Below are 22,368 nucleotides of genomic sequence, written 5' to 3' on the forward strand. Positions count from 1 at the left end.
TACTGGACTATATACTCCAAATATCACTTCATCAGGCTAACTCCTTTAAGATGAAATTTATGCTAATATTGAAATGGTGAGATACATCAACCACATCCATTCCCATCACCAGGCCATGCTCAGTGTCACAGGTAAAAAGCATCATGTTTGAAGTGTGTGAAGACGTGGATATTGACAAAAAACATTGCTGTTTTCAGCTATAAACTTATCTCATCAAATCAGAAATTGAACTACCACCTTGTTTGTGTGTTCACAACATCAATTTCAAGAGACTGAAAGCAACAACTACAATGCATTGATCACTATTTAATAGACAGGACACTTGTATTAAAAAAAAAGTCAACTACTTCACTTTCCATAATCATGACGACTCAGCAACAACGTGCACACATCAATTTCACCCGTGAAGACGTCTGCAGTACTGCAACAATTGCACCAATTCCAATTCTTACAACTCCCATCAACTGCAATGCTCTAGCTACATCAATAACTTCCATGCATTGACTATAATTTCTCCAGCTGCAGCAAATTAGACATCACAATGTACACACACAGTATTCTTCAGTTCCCTGACTGCACAGTATTAACTCCCTAAATACAGGACTAATTATAATCAAAGTCAAATAATGTGCTGATCATACAGGAATTAGAAAGTGCCTTGTGTCTGCAGAAACATCAGATTTGCCTTGCCAAGTATCCGCGAACTACATTTCCTACACCATCCTCAACTGGTGTATAAGCTCCCCCTCCCAAAAAGACATCACAGAAAAGCTACATTACAGCAAATCCAAGAATTTTTTTTACACTTAGAGAAATCAATTTAGAATTAAAACTCGTATCGCTGTGGTCCCTAACTGCAGTATACACTGCGTGCAAGATTACATGTGCAACATAACAGAACCCAGAAGCTCAAGGACTGAACAAGAGCCACTTTCCTCAATTTTGCTGCTTTTCTCAGTAATAAAATGAACCACAAGGGTCTAAAAATCTGTATTAGAAGTATATTTACCTAACAAATGCTCTAACAAAAAGAGTTTTATATGTATAGGAGTACTGGTTGCGAGAGAAGAGCATTAGCATAAAACCAACTGAAGTTTCCAAAATTATATGGAGTCCATTGCACTTCTAAATTCCTTAGCTGTAAAATATATTTCATTCCGAGACTTCATAGATACCAGAGTCAGCAGTTGCATGACTAACCTAATTATCACTGCCCTCGCACACTCTCTCTCTAGCCCATGACAGTGGCTCAAGAATCCAAAGTCTAATTAGAAACTGTCATTTATCTTCCCTGGCCTGGCCAAGGCACCCAGCAGCGCTTTGGATGTTGGTTGCTTTAAAATTTATCGTTACATTAAAATAAAGTAAAAAGGTATGATGAAAGAGAGAAAGTTCTGCATGTCTCAATTCCATTTCTTCAACTTTAAAGATCAGTGAGACTAGAAGAGCTTGGTTTCTCTTCTCTCTGGTGGGGAGGATCCAGCTGTGCATTTGTTGAGAGTTGGTGCAGCACTGTAAAGTCATCAAAGAGTCCAGGCAGCCAATGAGAGCAGAGCTCTGGATAATCTGTGTCCAAAAACTTATGATTAATATGCCAAAGTGGGTTCTTACAGGAGATATCTTACACAGAGGCTGAGCTGAGAGGACAATGGATTGTGATTAGGTATTGTTCACAATCACTAAGTGAACCAGCAATAGAGAATAGATTGTGATTAGAAGGTGGGTACTGGGTCATTACCATGCATGGCTTCGCTTGCCACTGTTCTCTCTCCTGGTTAATACCTGTATTGGAAGTGGGGTGCACAGAGGAAAGTTAGTGCTTGATTTTCATTAATTCTGTATGATTTTCCATCACTCTTAGGTCCCTTTGCGACAGAAGCTACGTGCGCGCACTGCAGTTTGTTTAACAAAGGTAGAATTTCTACTCAACCTTTCACAGACTTTATTTTCTCTGCATGTATATTCACATATACTTTGATATACTCTGAACTGGTACCCTGGCAAACAGTAATGCAGCTCCTTTACTCTGAGCTTGTCATATAACCCATGACTCAACATGTGCTTGCATCTACCTTGTTTAATAATAGTGCCCATAACATACTAAGCGTCTAATCACTAGTCTGTTCACAATGTGACACAAGACATAGCACTCATGTTTCCTTTGCCGTTGGCTCGCTTTGTTTTAAACTTCCTTGAGAAAATCTCATTAATGACTGATATATTATTAAAGAAACTAAATAGCTTTCTCCATCATTAGTACATACTAGTCTAACTCTTTTTACTTTGCCTGATGCTTTTGGAGACCTTAACATACTAGACTGCAAACAACACAAAAGAGACAAGAAATGTACCTTCAGAAGCAGCTTATTTGTTCAATAATCTGTACACAATAATAAAAATGCACTGATGGAGTCAGCAAGTGATTCAAAAACTTCTTAACAGTACCTGACTTCTTTTTTTTTGCTAGTACAGAAGTGGGGGGTGAAGGGGGAAGGAACTAACTCTACGTTTTAAGACTTTGAATTTTGACCTCTGACTTCAGGTATTAACAAGCCCTTTCAATTTATGGCATCAAATAAAATAATGGGTATATATTGTCCACCTTTTAAAATATATCTATATAATTTTTTTTTCTGCACTATTTCCTTTCTTCTTTGCTTTAAACTAGTTTTCTTCTTGCCCAAGACATATCTTCACTCCTACCTATATTTTTTATCCTCACACTCCATTTATCTCCTGTAGTCATTAACTCTGGGCAATCTTTCCCCTTATCTATCAGAAGCACACAAACTCTCCTCTGCACCTCTCTTCAGAAATGCAGATGCCCTCCCACTCAGGGAAATATGTTTACCCTAATGACCACAAAATTCTACCTCTTTATGGCAGGCAAAATATTTTACATGCTTTCTGAGAGTAAAGAGTTTAGTGATGCCATATAAGCTCATCACAGTACAATACTATATACTCTTACGATGCCAGATCAATACCACCACAATCATACAAGACACAATTATTAATGAAGCCATTGTTATCTTTTTAATAATACAGAACATTTTGATATGGTACTGATATGAAGGAAAAACAGCTCCTTGCTACGTGGGTGAGTTACAACATATATGAGTCCACACCTTTGAAGCCAAAGTAAAAATTCTCTTCAATCTGAAGTCAAGGTATTTATCTGCTAACGATCAGTTATGAAAAACTCACCTCTAACTCTCTGACTATCTTGACAATTGACTGTTGAGACTGTGCAGCACGTTGTTCCTTTACTAAACCCTCATTTTTCAGTTCAAGTTCTTCATTAGTTCTTAGAAGGTTCTTGTACTTATGCAGGAACTCCTGCAATTCTGCATCCTTTTCTTTAACTGTTCCATCAAGTTTCTAGCAAAAGGAAACAATGATACAGTTTTACAAAGTTCACTCTAGTTTTATATTGCAAAATAGACAAACAAACAAAATTCAGGAGAATATCCAAAGGATGATCCAGCACATGTTCTTTACATACCTTGCAAAAAAGATCGAAGCAAAAAAAGATCAAACAGAAGCTTTCCCCAGCTATCCAATCGTTTAAGTATTAAAAAATAAGTCAAGGCATGCACCTTGGTCTCCAGGTATAGAGCAATCTCAACTATTATTGTTCGTATTGCTGGTTGAATACCATCAGTACTTTTCAGGGTTATACCTCCAGCTATAAAAAAACTGAGTAGGGGTCTGTTAACATTCAGGCAGCTCCCTTCTCACACATGTCATTTTGAATGGGCTCCAGAAAAAAGAAGATAAAATTTTTCAGTATCTATACCTATTCCTCAACTTCCAGTTTCTGCACAATAAACTGAAAATCATAGGCACCTGAGAGCTTTTAAAGTATCTTACCACAACAGTGAAAATTCTACATAAGTATTAGTAAAGCTTTCCTCCTCCTCTGTCCATACACTTCACAAAACCCTAACAAGAAATCTCGTTGAATGCCACACACTCTATAATTATATGTCTGTTCTGCAAATACAGTATTATAAAAAGTGAAGGATTATCGTCAAAATCAACAGTAATTCCAAATATAAATGTGATTTTGTAATAATTCATCATACAAAATCAAATGATAACTTTCCATTTTTAACTTCAACTTAAGTCTACCTACCTGAAGCAGTAGATCCTTTTGATTGACATTGTCTGTTAGCTGGTTGATAACTAGTTCTTGGCTTCGCAACTTCTGATTGCTTTCGCTCAAAAGAATATTGTAATGATGTTCAACTGCTTTTTCTTTCTCAGTCATTTCACCATGTAATTTCTCTAGTTGATTCCTAAGATCCTACAAAAAAAATGAAACTGACTCTTTAGCAAGTCAACTTTAAGAAAAGGTGAAGACTAACAACCCACATTACTAGCTTGACTTTCCATTGCTTTAAATTACTTTTATCACTGAATAGTCTGGAGAATGTATTTAAGCCAGTATCTTTCTCTTGGCATCAGTGAACAGTATTAAAGAAAGAAAACTTTCAGATGAGGTGTCAGTATGGTCTTCTAAAAATCTAGGTTGTTATTGTTTAAATGCTTTTCATACAGAATGACTGGACTCCAAGGCTGTTGGAAATATCATGCACGTAGATGTTGTCGCTGTCAGAATGAACAGTCACTTCTGAGTCAATTTACTCCCTTGCTAGAAATCGGAGAAAATTGGTTACGGGTGATTCAGTTTGTCATTTGCTCTTTTTCTCATCACACCATGAAAATTCTTGCACTAACACTGTATTACTAGTTACTTTTGCATCAAACAAAAGGTCAGAAATGTTAAAACGTTTTCTTCTGACAAGAGCACAAACTTCAAATGACCAATCAGGTCAGTCTCATGAATAGAAGTTGTGAACAGAACTTGATCTTCATTCTGGCTCTGTTAATTACTTTCTGCAGCTCCAAGACTAGCTGCATCATCTCCACATCTTAGTTCCCCATCAGAGAAACATATACTTCATGTCCATTTTGCTTCTAAAACACAGAAACAATCTCTTTCAATAGCCTTATGCAGTAGCAAGTCCAAAGGACTCCGAGATCTATTAGGATCAACGTGGACTACTATAATGTAAAAAGCAGTATCTCCTAGTTTGCAGGTCACACACTTGACGCACACCAGTTATAGCTTCCTCCTCTGCATTCCTGCCAATCCTGTTCCACTTCACTTGAAAATCCACCATCTGAAAATGTAGCTATCTAAGGGGTTTCAAAGTCTGACCACCTGATAAAGCCTTGGGTTCCAAGAAATAACAATTCCTATTCCTCACAATTTGCTCTGAACTGCAACAATCACTAAATCAATGGAAATCTAAGTATTTACGTATTTAATCACGTATTGAATAGTAAGTTCCCAGTTACAGAGTGGAAAATACAGTGTGCAAGAACACACAGCAGTAGAAGAATCTGTAACATGGCTTCTGTGTCATTCCACCTTCTCTCCTGCCATCACTGTTTGTGCCACTTCAAACTTTTTTGCTGATTTGTTGGAAGTTTCAACACTGTCAATTGAAGGAGGCATAGCTTGCATATATACTACCCTAATTTTATAAGCTTTTACTCTGCAAAAAGATCTAGAACATTTACTGCATTGATTGTGTGGAAAAAGAGAAGTAGAAACTTGTAACAAAGGAGCTGTAGTCTAAAAGTAAACAAGTAAAACTTACAGAAGACTTTATACTATCTAAAGTTCTCTTCAGACCCAAAGAACCAGATAACACAGCCTACATCTTAAAATAAATGCTTTCCATTTATCCCCATTTGTGAAGTATCATAAGCCCTTTAAATAGTTTGCACATATGGTAGTCACCTATAAATTTTACATTTACCTCCACTGGGATTTAAAATTCAATAGCTGTTTCTTATTCTAAGTACAAAGAAATAGTACTAGTGACACTTTAATTGCAATCTCTTTACAAACTGTTTTATGTCCTTTTCTTGACTTAATTACCTTGCTTCATGCAGGTTTACATCAAATCCTTAACATCCTTTTACTACTTCAGTGTTTTACTTCTTTTTATTTTGCACATTAAATACAAATTGTCATTTACAATGCCTTTTGGTTTACTTGCTTAATTTTAGCTTCATTACCAGGATTCAGCTAAGACATCCCTAATAGCTCCCCCAAAAAACACAAATGTTATTCAGTTTCAAAGAATGATTAAGCTTAGACCTTCCATTCTGCAAACTAATAAAGTTAATTTTTTCAGGACCAAAAGAACTACTTTCTTGACTAAGAAAAACTGAAGAATTGCAGAATCATGTCCAAGCTTTGTCTATATACAGAAACTCTCAGATATGTTTCTATTTCTTCCTAACTATAAACTGTGGTGTAGCACAGCTCTTTCAGAAGCAGTGTAAGGTCTGGTAAGTGCAGTGTCTTTTGGCTTCAAGTTACAGAGCTCTTCAAGTGGATCCCATTACGCCTATTCATGTACAACACATGAATTGGAAGCAAAGGATCAGCTGCAGCGTTACGATTTTCACTGCATTGCAAAGTTTGCTCCTTGGCTTTCTGTTTTTACATTGTTTTTATACTATTACATCACTGAGAGGCTTTATGTGAATATATTACCTGTCAGGTAACTAAACTTCAAAGGAACACTTTTGACCTGTCCTGTAACTTCAAGCGACCAATACTCTGTGACTTCTCCTTATGAAAACCATAAACAGCTTTGAGAAGAAAAGATGGTATACATGCAAAGATAGAAAAGATGATGCTGCAATAACAGTACTACACCCCCTATCATCATCTCAGTTGTCTTGGTTTATAACACTTGTCAGGTACAGAAACTATCCTTCTGCCCTTAAAGCAGCAAAAATACTACAGCTAGGTTTATGGAAAGAGGTGGACTGACAAGGCGTACAATTGTGGAAAAAGTAAAAAAGCCTGCGAGAGACTTGCAATTTGCAGATACTTTGCCTCCACTATTTCTGCCCCCAGAGTTCCCTAAATCCTTCCCAAAACAAGCTAGGGTCGAGACTGAAAATTATCTTCTTTGCACGAGCTAGAATTCTGTAACACACAAAACTATCCATCACTATAGCAGGTTGCTTGAACTCATTGACCACTCAAATTGTCCGGGAGAAAATCTATTGGTTTCTATACATTGAGTTGCAAGCATAATATAGTACCTACAGCTCTCAGAGCATAAACTTTGCAATTCCCTCTGCCAACCTTTTTCCCAAGAGACTTTCCTATGATTAATGATAGTTGAACTAAGAAAAATGAATGTGAAACACTATAATATAGAACACCAGAGCAGATGCCTCCCCCTCTTTGTCAGATGGAAAACAGGTTGGTGAATAATTAAGTCATGAAGCTCCAAAACCTCCCTCTCAAGCTAAACTACAGGTAGGAAGACTAAATAACAAATTCTGCCTAATGAGTTACTCTGCATTTCCCCAACCAACTGATCAAATATGAATACCTAGTAAATACACTCTAATTGTCTACATTTAGGCCTGGAGAGAATGTATACTTAAAGTGTTTAATCATGTAAACGTGAACAAACTCTTGTATCAAGAAGGACTGAATCTCTGTTATAGACACAGTAACATAGTGGACACAAGCAACATTAAGGATGAGTTTATGTTCATTCCTCATCAGTTACATGTAAGAACATATGCCCAGTTTCTTGTTTCAAAGAGCTTAAAGTGATGCAGAACTATTGCTTAACAGCAGCTTCTAGAAAGTATAGAACTGAAAGAGTTTTTGCTTTTAAAGTTGACCTAGTAAAAAGCCAGGGCACCCACCCACCCTGAGGCAGGGACATTGCTCAAGAACATCTACGCCCATTACTCCAGAAGACTCCTAATACTGGGCACAGTCTGCAGTTTGGATGATCAGCTTACATGTAGGAGTCTTAAATTAATTTAGTTTAACCTTCTTCCATTCCAGGACAGTAACGCCCAAATCATCTCCAGACAAACTGGGTTTACAATAGGGCAGAAGTACTTTTTCTGGATCTCTAAGGTGTTGGGGGTTTTTTTTTGGTTGGTTGGTTTTTTGTTTGGTTTTTTGTTTGTTTGGTTTTAAGAATAGATGTATCCAAAAATGGGGATTATCCCAATGACAGTATATGAAAAGTCATTGAAAATTTCCCTGTGAGCGAGTGAAGAGCTAAGAGAACAGTTCATTACAGATGTTGAGGGCAGTTTATGCACATTCTTGCTAGTTTTATTCTAACAAAATAGAAACACTGATAAATAGGTATCTCTGAGCATAAATAGAACAGAATTTTTAAGGTTGTCTCATAAAAAGTTTGCATCAGATCACTGAAGTGGTTTTCTATTTGTTAAAGAGCAAAATATCACAGCATATTTTTTTACTCCCACATATCTGCTACTTAATGGGCAACATTTCACAGGCAACGTTGCTGTATCTAAATGTACTAGCAACTCTGAAATTGAAGCAGCTGTTCTGCAAGGAGTAGGAAATAGGTTAGGGATATAATTTTTATAAGACTGCTCATCTTTTGGCAGGAATGCTGTTCCCCAAGGAGCTAGTCATTCACATGAAAAACTTGGACATAATGGAGTCAAACAGGCTTCTGTAATACAAGTAACTTTGAATCCCCTGGCAACTCCTTACTCAGTCCTATTTTTCCTGTCTTTCCTACACAAAGTTATATTCTAGCTCCCCTGAAAGATGAAAAAAGTTCTGAATAGAGAAGACAGTTAAATATAAAATACTTTAAATCAATAAAATATGTTCTTTGTGGCTGTTTTACTGACAGGAGCGATCTGTTCTTTCTCTTCTTAACCTCAACACCCTGAAGAAATTTCAAAGCACACCAAAGATAGACACTTTGCGACAGCAGCCTAACCACAGTTGACAATCAACCACAAATGCAAGTTAAATTTGGGGGGGGGGGGGGGGGGGGGGGGCGAGGAGGGGAGAAGAACTTATTTGTTTGTGGGTAAAGAGATCCCTCTACTGGGTTTAAGTGATATTGCAGGGACAGCAATTTCCACAGGTACCTGCTTTATTAAGGTCCTTACTAAATAATTGAACCAAAATATCCCCTGAATATATACAAGCTCTTTTAAATCTTTTACATAATTTAATATAGCAGGAGACTAATCCCTAACTGAAGAGGACCAGACTGCATGCAGGCAGGACTCTAGGTGAGAAGACTTTAGAAAAATCCATGTGACAAGACATACAGGTGAGAAGTATGTTTTATGTCAAACACTCAGCAGAAGGTGCATCCTTGTTTTCAAAGCAAGAAAAGAAGAAACCTGATCATTCACTTTGTTGCATGAGCTGTGCGTGTTAGAAGCAGAAGTGCTTATCTAAAAGCCTACAGCAAGGTAAAAAACCCTAAACAGAATATAAGCAAGTAAAATTAATGAACAGATACAGCACATCATTTTTTTGTTAAATTGTGATCAACTAATCCTGTGCTTTGGGAATTTTACAAACAAAAATTATAATACACAGTCTTTACAGTGACCCTGCTATGATAGCAAAAAGAAAGCTGAAGTTAGGCTTAAGGTTACAACAACTGGCTACTTACTCCTGTTCTGCATTAGAACTTAGAAGAAAATTTAATTTATGTAGTATAATTTAAGATAATGTATAGACATGTAATAAGACAAGTACAGCAGCAATATAAAAAGTACATTGTCGTACATGTTCAGACTCTCCCATCAGAAAAACTGAAACCAATAGTAACCACTTACCACTTATACAGGCTAATGATATTTTCTAGGACCTAACCAAGACTGTCAAGACAATTTTTATTTTAAAATACTTTCCTGTGCAGACTATGTGCCTGAATTTTCCTCAGTCTTCTTGCCCACATTCTTTTGAACACTGGTTTTAGGCAAATGCATTTACCTTTCCAAAAAGTATTCGAATTAAAAAACTAAGTCTTAGAAAAGGACATGCTAGAAATGCTAAATTATTTTTAAACTTTATGAAATAAAGGAAAAAAGTGATAATAACATTAATGGTTTTGTCACTTCTGCTCTTCTGTAGTTGTGCTTCATCCAGCTCCTTCTCCATTTTCTCTCTTTCTAAATTCAAATCATTTAGCTCTTGATCGGTCCTTTTAATCCTCCTTTGTAGTTTACGATTCTCAGCATCCTTTGTAAGGTTTTCTGAACGCAGCTCTGCTAAGAGGGTCTCTTTTTCCATCAAGAGAGCTTGATAATCCTCAGCACCCTGAAACATAATGCAGCATTCAAGTTCTATAAGGGTATTTTGGAGAGACTGGAAGTCTTTACTCCTGTTGCATTCAAAACCACTCCCCCGCACCTCTTTCCAGTACTTCAAAATTATGGTGCAAAAATACAGTGAAGTGACAGTTACTCACACAACAGGGAAATGCTACACAAAGTTTTCTCAGCTAATGTAACACAGCTTTCAATGACATCCAGCACAGGATAACAAAGTCTTAGATAACTAAGAATTAGATAAAGGTTGACCTGCAAAGGAGTCCATAGTGCAAATGAGACCATATTATTATTATTGGTTCCCAAAGCTCTTATTACATAAGGCTTTCTGCTTTTGGGTCAGTTTGAATCCAGACTAGGTCATGTAGTTACCAAGTCATAAGCATATTTTTAATATGAAATAGCGAGTCTGATTTGTGTTCCTCCCCATCACATACTGTTACAACTGGCCTCCTTGAAGTTCACAACACAGATGACAGGAGTAGTGGGCTACTCACAGAGAACTGCCTTCAACTCAAGTTTGTAGCTAAGTAGCAGAGTAATGAGAAGAAAGGCTTGCTCTGTCACCCACCGTGCAATATGGATTCTGTGGACAGGAGGGTTTAGTTGTACACTTTTTAAGCCTAGAACCTCTCAAAAATAATCAAGCTCTCAAAAATGAAAGGGTTAAAATTAGAGTTAATATTTCAAAGCAGGACTTCCATGGTCTGAAGAAGCAAACGTAAGCTATAGATTCACACACAGACCAAAATGACCTGAAGAAGAAATAGGATCTACTTTTCTCAACAGAGCACATTTAAAATTCAGGCTTAAGTGAAATAAATGGCTTTTGAAGAAATTGAGGTGCTCTATGAGAGCTAAACATTATTGCTCCATTAGACTCTGAAATCAAAAAACAGTACAGTCAGTCACAAAAGCTTTAGGTGTGTGTACTGCAGAGGCAAGCATATCAACCTCTTCCGTTACTGCTGAGGTGAGAGACCAAGTGGATGAACAAACATCATAATGGAAGATTCATCACTGCCTCTAGTCAGTATTAGTTAGTTTTATCAGACTTAGTTTTAGATGAGTTGGAAAACATTACAAGAGACATTATGTGGCCTATTTTAATATCAAACTCTTACTTTCTCCCATTTTACACTTTAAGACCTTTATAATGCGTAAGTTATCATCATAAAGTCCTTTCTCCTCCACACACACAAAAGCATTACTAAATCACATTTTCACAAAAAACACTCCACTATTTTATAAACAGTGGTTTCACATTTATTCTATCAATAAATCTAAACAAGTGTCTCATACCTAGTTCAACTCTGCTAACAGGAACAGTATGCTGTTACCATACTTTTGGAAGAACAACCAAAGCATTCTTAGGTCAACAAAGAAAGCTCAATATCATCTCCACTCCACAACTATTTGTGTCTTTATTTAACTCATTTTGCTTTTACACATTTGTCCCTTAATAATTCTCAGTTGCTATAGAAGAAGAAACAAGTAATCTGACATTTTAATGCTCTATCATTTAAATAGTTTTATTTGAGACATTTTTTCCAAAGTAAGAAAAATTAAACTTTTTAAACAACATTTTAAAATAATTTCCATTCCTCTGCTTTCAAAGATACAAATCACTACCTGCTGTGTAGAACTATGGAGAAGGGAGCAGCAGGGATGGGGGAAGCCACATTAATTGCTTGCTTCTTACCTTGAATTTTTGGATGTGTGCTTTGTGAGTTGCCTCTCTTGCCTTAGCCAACGAAGCATTTAGATCTTCAATTTCAGAACAAAGCTCCTCATTCTTTAAGTAAAGTAAAATGAATACTATGTAGAAAGAGTTATTTTCAAGGGATGGTGATTCACTAATAGCTATCCCATCTCATTATCCATTCATCCAACTACACAAAACAAATACTTTAAAGAACCACACCACCAAATACATCACAATAAATCTTGTATAAAGAAGTTCTTGTTCTTATACACCACTCACTAGACTGCCTATCACTCAAGTTAAATATTTCCCATTCTTCCACAAAATCTGAATTTCAGGTGACATTGAGCTCTCCTATTATAGCTGTCTTTATGACAGCTCCACTTACTCAACAACATAACATACTTCTCATACCTTTTAAGTGGTGCTCAGAGCTGCTAAAAATCAGCATGCAACTGAAAACATTTTTTCTCAAAGTTCTTAGGGGAAAAAGTATCAGTTAAGTATCTTTCCTCCCTCCTCCAGTCCAAGACCCAAAACTCTAGATAAACACAACTGCTTACAGATATGGCAGCGGCGACTAAGGACCCACTAGAAGTCTTCTAATGGTTACAGTGAGATGGTCAACCGCTACCATATACACAACGCACACACTCCTCTCCCAGTGATAATTCTACAAACCAGTAAGACCATAACCATCATACCTCTTTTTCCTTTGCTTTTAATGCAACAGTTAGCCCTTGAATGGTTTTATCCCTTTTCAAACCATTCTTCTTTTCAACAGCAAGCTCATTTTCTCTCTCTTGTAGCTCTTCTTGAAGTAACTAAATTAGATTATGTGAAAGTTGCATTAACTTCCCACTAAGAGATACTGTAACTGCACATTAATAAGTACATTCTCTCAGAGTTCTTATATCTTATTACTCAGATTACTAACATAAAATATAGTCCCAAAATGAGAGTAATCATCTTAAAGATGTGCCTGGAATATAGTATAAGCAGCCTAATCTTGTGGGCTGGCCATGAGTATCAGCTTCAATATTTGATGACCACGCCTATGAGCTTTACTGAAAATTGCTTCAAAAACAAGGTGAGCCTTCCTGTCATCTAACACAAAAGAGAATTTACCGGAGGATTTGCTTTGCTTCCTTTCGAGTCAAGGCCTCTCTGTATCTGTGAATGCATAACAGAAGAGATCCCAACATGCATTGTAAGTGGTCAAGGAAAAAGAAACAAAACTAGAACTTACCTGAATTTTTTTTTCAAAGGAATTTCTCTCATTTTTAAGCTCCATTCTAATAGCCTATAAGAACAGAACAGTTGTCGCCGTCAAGCAAATTCATTCTAAACACAAATGTAACTCATTAAGCACTAAAATGAAGCAAAATGAGCTTAAAAACCTTGGTGGGGGAGGGGAACCACAAAACTTAGTATATGCCTTTTGGCAGGAATATATTGAATCAGTTGCTTCCTGGAAGTCTACAAATCTACCTGGGCACAGTATGAGCCTGTCCAAATTAAGAAGGAAAAAAACGAAAAACCACACAACATGTTCTTCCATTAGACAGGACAACTGTACTTGCTGAGTTAATAAAAATGCATTTTTATGTGACATTTATCTATGTCGGCAAGATGCTTTTATCAAGGGAGATTTTAATTAGCACTTTTCCTTGGAGAGGTTACAGAATATTTTTTTTTCCGAAAAGTCATCATACATAAAAACAGGATTGTGCAAAAGTATTAATCAGATTTTTTTCTACAATACTGCATCCCAAAATGATCACAGTCTGTCCACCTCCCATGAAATGATTAAAGATGACCCTGTTTTCACCTTGACACACAAATACTCTTGTGAAACCAGACTAGTTTTTCCTGACACATATAGATTTAATTGCATGAAGACCCAGAACTGAAAACTTTTAATTCCACTAATCAGACCAATCGTAGAAGGTTCTCTTGTCTATTCTTGACATAAACAAAAGAAAGTGTGTAGGTACTGATCAATGTTAACTTCCAAAACAAAAGGGAAGAAAGTTTCTCAGAAGCATGACAGCCTCCATGATTACTCTCTTAATCCTGCCAGCTTTAATTTATTGTTTGAATAACCAACAGGGATTTAAAAAAAAAAAAAAAAGAAAGAAAAAAAAAGACAACAAGCCTTAAGACCTGTTTCTACATTTCAGCTTTCAGGATATGTCTTCCTGTTTAAAAGCCAAGTGAAATAAAAGACTGACTCTTAGCACCTTTTGTAAGCTAAAGCCTAGACTTTCACTTTATTTCATAAGATTTTTTTTATGCCTACCTCCCTTACCACAGCTTTTTTCCCAGACCGTAACAGTAGAGATACTCTAGGTATGTAGAGATACTTCCCAAAAATAAACCCTCAAGTCACATTCTTAAATTCTATAGAAGTTATGTCATCTATCCAGGGATCTATTAACATCTAGCATTTTTTATATATATGTCTGTAAAGCAATTGCACAGTATAATACAGGCATAAAGTCAATGGGAAACATGACCTCTCATTGAATGAATGGTAAGCAATTGCATATTGACCACCAAACCACAATATAACCAATGAATGTTAAGGAAACAGAGAAGGGATGGAGGGAATAATTGTGGAGAACAATATTTTCAAAAGTTGGCTTAAGTCACTCACATGCTGTCATGCACAAAACCTTTAAAATCCTACACCATGTGAGATTTATAACATAGAACTGTTCCGTCAGTTTCCTCACCTCTATCTCCCTATCTTTTTCATGCCTCAAAGCAATGGTAAGTTCTCTGATTTTTTCTGCTGATAAGTTCCCATCATAAGATCCACTCTGAGACTTTTCCTCTTCAAGGTGTTGAATAATAGCTTCTTTACTTTCCAGTGACAGATTCAGTTGCTCTATAAATCTAAAATTATAAGATTTTTTAATATTAATCTTGCATCATCTACCACCAATTCTCCAGTCATTGCAGTAAATCTTGCAGATAACTTCCCTAGGTGAAGACCCAGACAATACTTGTAAAACTGAGGGAATTTCACAACCCCTTCTCCCTCCAGGGAAACCAGAAAAGATGCTGTAACTTTAAAGCAAGCAACAAACAGGGTTGAGCTATCTGCAAAGTACTCATTTTCTTCCAGTACCATTTCAAATGTCAACACTTAAGCTCCAATATTTTGGTTAAGTTGTCCTTTATAGCACACACAAAAAACTTACCAATCTATTCCACTTAGCACATACAACACCGTATCCTTACATGCCATCACTAAGTGTCCCTCAAGTACCTAGTTTAATTTATATTTGTACCTAAGCTGGTTCTCATTTCACATAAGCAAAGAAAATGTTAGGTCAGTGCTACTTTCTTTGGTCAATACACATCTTGACACTTCCAGTATTCCAATTGATAAAAACAACAATGCTTGAGTTTTCTGACAGACATAAGGGTTATATGTGAAAACTTTCTGGCATAAGATGCCAGCTGTGATTCTCTTAGTATTTTGTAGCCTAGATGGTGAAAGTATCTTTTTAACACAATATGAATTTCAGATGTGCTACTCCCAGACAAGTTTAAAGCATTGCACATTAATATTTTATTCATTTCAAGAAGTCAAGCATTTTCTTCTTCCAATGGCACTACATTTTTATGGTCCTGTGAATACTACCAGCATGTAACTATAGAAGATCCTGCTAACACTGGATCACTGGGAGGAAGAAAGAAAGAAAAGACGTTCTTTGTTATACTCCACACAGCTTTCACTTCAGTGATCCAATCCTGACAATTTGTTTCCACACTTTAAGCACTGTTTTCACACAAGCTATAGAGCTGGCAACTCAAGCACCTCTGAATGGGACTGGTTTTATAACTCCTTCCCAGCTCAAGTCACTCAGGAGAGCAACTGTGTTCATGCAGGTGACTAACAGATAGAAAGAGGAAGACAAGAAAGGGAAAGGGGAAAGGAGGGAGATAATGTGAAAGCCAGGATATAATTACTGTGGTGGCACACAAGGTGCAGTATCAAAACCTATTAGAACAGTTTCATAATTTTATGCCACTGTAGATTTCAGAATTGGAGTTTTCAATCTGTATGCTTTTACAAAAACTGTCTGGAAAACACTGCAAACCTTGTTTTGGTCCTACCAAAATATAAAACCTATGAAATTAAAGCCTCAGACCAACATAACTTTCTGTTACCAGGGTAGACCAATTATACAGTTACTCACAGAGCAGTTACCTGCAGGGTTCAGTCACAAACAGAAAGGAAAGGATACTCCAAAGTATAAGGAATCGTAATGATCTTTTGATCTCCACTCCAGGATCACATCCCCAAACTATCTAAGGTTTGGTGGGAGGCTTGCCAGGCATGTATTTTACCCTATGCATCTTAAAAAAAAAAAAATCCTCCAAAGTATTGAGATTTGAGTTTACACATTTTCCCCACCTAGAGTTATTGCACAACTCACACACCTTTCCAACTACCTCCTAAACAAAGCAAAGCCAGTGCTTTGCAAAGCACAATCAAAACCATGAAGCTCAAATACACACTGTTTCTCTTCCCATTACATTTACCAACCTCAACAGATACATCACTGGGATTGAAGAGTTATATAGACACCATGAAAGCAGTAAGCGAACACAAGTGGTAGAGTCAAGTTCTATTCAACAATGGCTTCAAGAAAGCAGCAAGCAGGAGGTAAGTCAGCAAAGTTACAAAGATGCTTTAAAGCAGGACATGCTCATGTCACATGCATACTGATTCTTTGCTGGGTTCATTTAATAGCTGAATAGGAAAGATGGCCAGTAACACTCACTCATGTATCTGAGGGTAGGATCAAAATATTAAAACCTATACCCATGTCAACTCTTCACACTTTAAACAGTAAAGAATTCCAGTGGTTAGAAACATCACTGGCAAGAGTTCTGACCTGTCTTTCTCAGCTCCTGTAATCATATCCAGATCCTTTGCAGAGGCATTCATAATTGAAGAAAGTTTCTGCTCAGCAGCTATTCTCAAAGCTTTCTCCTTCTCTGTCATTACAGCAGCTTTTTCCACATCTTCTTGGGCAGCTTTAAGATTCTGTAATTAAAACACACAATCCTGATGCCTATAAGAACAAAATGCTCACAAAATTTTTCACATATTGAAGTTTCTTCTACCAAACGTATGTTGGTATGTTTAACTTAGCAACTTTTACCAAGCAGTTCAAGCACTTTGCAAATGCTTCTGAACTCTTTGTGTCTGCATTTTCAAGATTAATCCATTTTCTTTGGTACTTAAAGGGGGGAAGATTGTTTCAAAGAAATAAAACAAATACCCTAACTGATAGCAGAACTGGAAACAAAAGTGCCCCTATGCTATGGCTTTAGATTTAGCTATTATAACTTGGCTTTGTCCCACTGTCCTCCCACTATCATAATAAATAGTTACACTTAAATTAAAGAGGTTAAAGAAGGGCTTTTTTATTCAGAGATGAAATTAATATTCACAGGCTCATTGTAGCTAATTGGAACTCTTCCCAACATAATGTATAATATTTTGCAAGAATTGATAAAGTATGAACCAGACATTTTTCTCTTAAGCAGCAATGGAAACAGAGATAACACCCAGAGATTCAAGTCAACTTCCTCTAGTGACCCAACTCATGGAGACAGGGAACACCAGAAAAATTACACTTGTCATACACTACTTAAAATCTGTTTCAGATCTTCATTTTTGTATTGTAAGCTTCCCTGCTGTGCCCACTGAATTTTGCTTTCTACAAAATAAAAGCCTCCTTGTAGCCTAAAAAGTAATTCCCCTCTCTCTAAGTCTATACTTAAAAGCATATCTCTTTGGGGAGGATGAAGAAGTCGTCCTTCACCACTAGACTTCACCACTCACCCCCTCCCTTGAAAAACTGTTCTGCCAACATTCATCTTTCAATCAAAAACTCTGAAGGGAATTAATCTTTGTTAGCATTACCTGGAACTATATAATTATCTGGTGCTATGTAAACAAGTGACAAAAACTACTCTGCAGTGTTTATGTTCCTAAGCATAATAAAATTAATGTCAGGGGCCAACACTATCTTCAGCCTACAGAATATACTGTATCACTATGAGATTAGAATATTTGCCCTTTTGCCTGTCAGATCTGGGAAAGACCAGTCTGACTGGCTGTTTTGGTACAGAATAAGTAATTTAGGAACTTCTCTACCTATCCAATAGCACAAAGAATGCTTTGAGAAATCCCAGTTCCATTAAACTGAAAAAAGGTCACAGAGATTCCACCCTCCTCCTCCCTGAAGGAGCTCACTGCTTTATGAATACTGCTAAATCATCCTGATAGAAAATACCATCAGGAGATTGCTACCAATATCTTCCATGACCAATTCATTCTTTAGGAACAGGAAAGCAAATATTGGAATATACCCACTTGCGCTATTTCTATTTACTCACAGAAAGAGCACCAGATGCCTATCCCCCTCACAAACACAGCTACAAAATCCCATACCTATAGATAAGTGTATACAGTCAATGATGCAAAACAATCATGAGCTTATGTATTTCTAGAACTCGACACAAACATTTCCAGCACAGACCATTCAATATCACATTTGCTCTTTACAAGAAACTGAACTTCTCCTTGCTTCTGAGGAAGTGTGCTATTCATACAGAGAATTTTTTTTTTTTTTTTGCCTTTACACTACAAAAGGAGGAAAATGTGAAGCAATTCTCTTGTAAAGATACCAGCAATGGCTCGACAATAAATACAGGAATAAACCGTCTCAACCACAGACAACAAGGAATTAAAAGAAAAAAGACATTGTTAAGAATAACCCCTGTGGAACAAGAAAATGTTATGCAAAAAGGTAATATAGTGACAGCAGAAGCCAGTAGCATTTGGCAGGTAATGGTCAATCTAACAACAGCATGTAAGGCATGCAGGCACAACACAGGGAAGCGCCCGCTGGTTCACCTACCCAGAAGCTTCCATAAGTAGGTGGCCTCTCTCAGCCTATAATGAACACACAAGAGTGGAGATATAAATCTGAGATTCTGTGGTTTTCTATATTGCAATACTGAGGTCCCCTATAAAGATGGGAAATGACAGGAGTGCTTACAGAGTGGTTTCAGCTATTTATGAAGCTGAGACCTTATCAGTAGAAGTGTTCAAAATCCAGCCCTTCTTCCTCTAAACAGAGACTGCAGTTGTGAAAATGTAACCTCCTCACACTGGAATTCAGGAATTGAAGGTTTGTGCTGAATGTACCTAAGTACCACCAATAGGTACGAATTTCCTGAAGAACTGCTATCCTCATATTTGACAGCTCAAGAGCAGCTAAAAAACACCTTCCCTTTCATTGTGTTTGTTTCCCCCCTCTTTTCTTTTTTGGTCTGGTTTTGTGCTGGCTATTTTTCCAGCAAAGCTGAAACAATTTTGAAAATACAGGTAGATCACAGTATCAAATCTCAGAAGATAGGACAAAGACAGTACTGATTTCTACCTATTCCTTCAGTTTCGGCCACTCACCTCTTCCAGAAAGTTTATTCTGCTAGTCAGGATTTCTTCCATTTCTTTCATCTTCTTTTGAGCCTCTTCTTTCACACGCTGTATTTCGGCATCACCACCCTGGGCCAAGCTTTCAACTGCCTTACTGAAAGACCATAATATAGATAGAAATCCCATTGTGTATCGAAGTGGAAAACATTTAAGTGCAAGTGGCCGATAGACTATGCACAAGCAAATGTCTTCCACTTTATCTGTACCTGCTTGTCACTTCAATAACTTGTAAGAAAAGAATAGCTACTGTTTCCTTACCAAACAAAGGATGACCACTTGTTTACGATTTCCCCCTAAATTTTACTTCCTATTATGAACCTTGAACATGTGCAAGGTTCCATTCAAAGCCCAGCAATACGTTTTGACAGCTACCTGGAGAAACCAAACAAAAATTAATCTGGTCCTCAGGATCTACTTGAAACTAGACCTCTCTGACTGAAAAAAGGCTAACTGGTAACAATTCAATGCCACATGAGGCAGGCCACACAAAAAAAAATTCCACTGAAACTGAGGCCCATGTAGCAGCCAGTAGCTGTTAGTCATTGCCAGCTTGGATTAGTTTTGAACCAGACATCTACAAGGAAGCAATTTAATAGGCTATTGTCAGCCTTGCAATCATCCTAGATATATCCTCCCTAGAGCATATTCCACCTTGCCCACACCATAAGACAACGTAGTACTATGTAGTTTTTAAATAAGTAATATTTATTTAGAAAAGGTTTTAACAGAAAAGCAGGAATTTTAAGTGCATTTATTTTTATAACATTAAAACCCATAAGATTCATTCTAGATTAGTTCTGAACTGCTCTCTCAGCCTTACTGAGAAGTTTTTTGTGTTCCGTCTTCCCAATCCAGTGCTATTCACCTGTTCAGATAATTAAGCTCTTAGCTTAACTTCTACAACAGGAACGCTAAGCCATTCCCAACTAGGGGGTCATTTATTTACCTGAAAAATACAGTAGAATGAAGGATAATATCAAAGCCATGCCATCCAGTATAACTACATTAACATCATTGTTCATTTAAGAATTAACAAATGCAATTTCTGTAATGAATGAAGCAATTTCTATACAAGGGCCCTTAAAATACTACTTTGGGATCCTCATACTCCTAAAACATCAGGAAAAAACAAACAGAAGCAAGATCTCGGAAACCCTAAGGAACAAACACGGAGAACATATTGCTACTTACGAGGCTTTGATGAGCAGTTTCTCTCTCTCCTGCAGATCACGCTTCAAGCTTTCTATCTCAACTTTCAGCTCAATGTTCTAGGACAAAAGAAGGAAAGTGTCTGGACAGAATTCAGAAGTCACCCTATGCAAAAGTTACTGGCAACGTGTAGATTACTTTGTATTTGCTGGTCCAAGCAAAAAGTATCATTGGGTTAAGAATAGCATAGAGACATTTTAGCTTTTAAAGGACATATTTTGCAAGGTTCAACACTTGCAGAAATCTCAAAAAACATTTAGGACCATTGTATTCAAGCAAGGCAAACCCCCACACACACACACTTAACTACTATAATGGGGAGTAGTGCAGATCAACTTGGGAGTTTCTAGGGCTTCCATGTGTGTTTTTTCTTTGAGCCATGAGATATTTTCTTTTCATTTTCTTTTAAAAACCTGATTGTATCCAGGTTTTTAATAATCTTAAAATTACTTTGTTATAGCCTGAGAAAACTACTCATGACATAAGCACACATTGTACAAAGAACTACTTGGCGTGCAAGTTGACAGGTACCATTTCAATATATTAGCAATTACAAGACAGACAGCAGTGTAGAAGACCAGGACAGAAGACCAATCACCCATATTCAGTTGAAACCATGACCTAGCTAAACTTCAATGTACGTAACTACTGCAACAAGCATCAAGAGAGACTTAAGTTTGTATCCTGTTACAGAAGAGAGACCTAATGCAAAGATCTGTTATAACATGCTACTGCGTTAACAAAATGACTTCTTTTCCTTTCTAGGATGCAGGCACTACCAAAGGGCATAAGAAATGCTTCCTATCATTTGTAAACCTGAAGTAACCAGGATGCAAAATATACCACTCAAATCCTTCTTCCAACTTAAAAAGATACCACTTTTTTTTTTTTCTACAAACTGACATAGGAATCAAAGAGATTTCCTGAATCCTGTACAAATACACATTCTTTCAATTTAGAGCAATAAAACTAGAAGCTATACACAACCCTAATACAGCTTTATCTACAAGCTTCAAAGGAAGCAACTTTGAGCTGGAGTGCCCAAACAACCTCCAATAAGCTATACTGACAACTGATAAACCCAGGAAAAAACAGAGGGGTGAACTGAACTGCTCAATAGTAGAAAGCAGAGTAACTACATACCACATTCAGGGGAAGCGTGCTGCTGCTTCTACTCCCCATTCAGTACATGATTTCAAGTACCACACTACTGAAGATTCATAACCACTTACTGGAAACACAACATCTCTTATCCTGTCCCGTAACTATGGACACTCATGCATTTGAAACCAATTTTTCCCACACCTTATAAAGGTCATTTTAATTCAGTTATTACTGAAAAGGATTAGGCCAGAATAATATAATCATACCAAAGTTTCCAACAATAAAAAAAGACTCAAAAGTTGAGTAAAACAGGTAACTTCCCCACAAAACAAACTCTTCAAAAAGATATATAATTCTATTAAATTATTCTAAATACATACAAATTTGTATATTTCTTCAGTGGGACCATCAAACTTCTGCTGCATTCGTTCCTCCAGAAAGTATATACGAAGCTTCAGGTTGAAGTTTTCTTTTTTCAGATCAGTGATTTGCTGTGAAATAAGGAAAATGAGCAAATTATGTAATGTGTTTCAAAACAAGTAAAATAAGGAGTGAAAACTACGATCATTTGGTTTTGCTCTCTACAGCACAAGATTAGAATTCAACCCACTGGACATCATTAAGCATG

At 36.9% G+C, this 22,368-nt stretch overlaps 1 protein-coding gene across 4 annotated transcripts in view; it reads right to left on the reverse strand.

The window, feature by feature from the left end:
• Positions 1-22,368, reverse strand: part of CDK5RAP2 (CDK5 regulatory subunit associated protein 2) — an 87,340-nt gene that overhangs the window by 58,329 nt on the left and 6,643 nt on the right. For 2 of the 4 annotated variants that reach the window (XM_075716133.1, XM_075716132.1), the window contains 11 exons: positions 22,121-22,231; positions 20,619-20,695; positions 19,398-19,521; positions 16,810-16,961; positions 14,632-14,794; positions 13,143-13,196; positions 12,598-12,717; positions 11,891-11,983; positions 9,959-10,177; positions 4,139-4,309; positions 3,208-3,381 (listed from right to left, as the gene is read on the reverse strand). In XM_075716133.1, the coding sequence (XP_075572248.1) occupies positions 3,208-3,381; positions 4,139-4,309; positions 9,959-10,177; positions 11,891-11,983; positions 12,598-12,717; positions 13,143-13,196; positions 14,632-14,794; positions 16,810-16,961; positions 19,398-19,521; positions 20,619-20,695; positions 22,121-22,231 (1,458 nt within the window). Of the gene's footprint in view, positions 1-3,207; positions 3,382-4,138; positions 4,310-9,958; positions 10,178-11,890; positions 11,984-12,597; positions 12,718-13,142; positions 13,197-14,631; positions 14,795-16,118; positions 16,250-16,809; positions 16,962-19,397; positions 19,522-20,618; positions 20,696-22,120; positions 22,232-22,368 lie in introns of those variants that run through there. The other 2 variants (XM_075716134.1, XM_075716135.1) reach the window with 2 other exon arrangements.

Source organism: Pelecanus crispus, chromosome 9, assembly GCF_030463565.1.
Source record: "Pelecanus crispus isolate bPelCri1 chromosome 9, bPelCri1.pri, whole genome shotgun sequence".
NCBI classification, from domain to species: domain Eukaryota; kingdom Metazoa; phylum Chordata; class Aves; order Pelecaniformes; family Pelecanidae; genus Pelecanus; species Pelecanus crispus.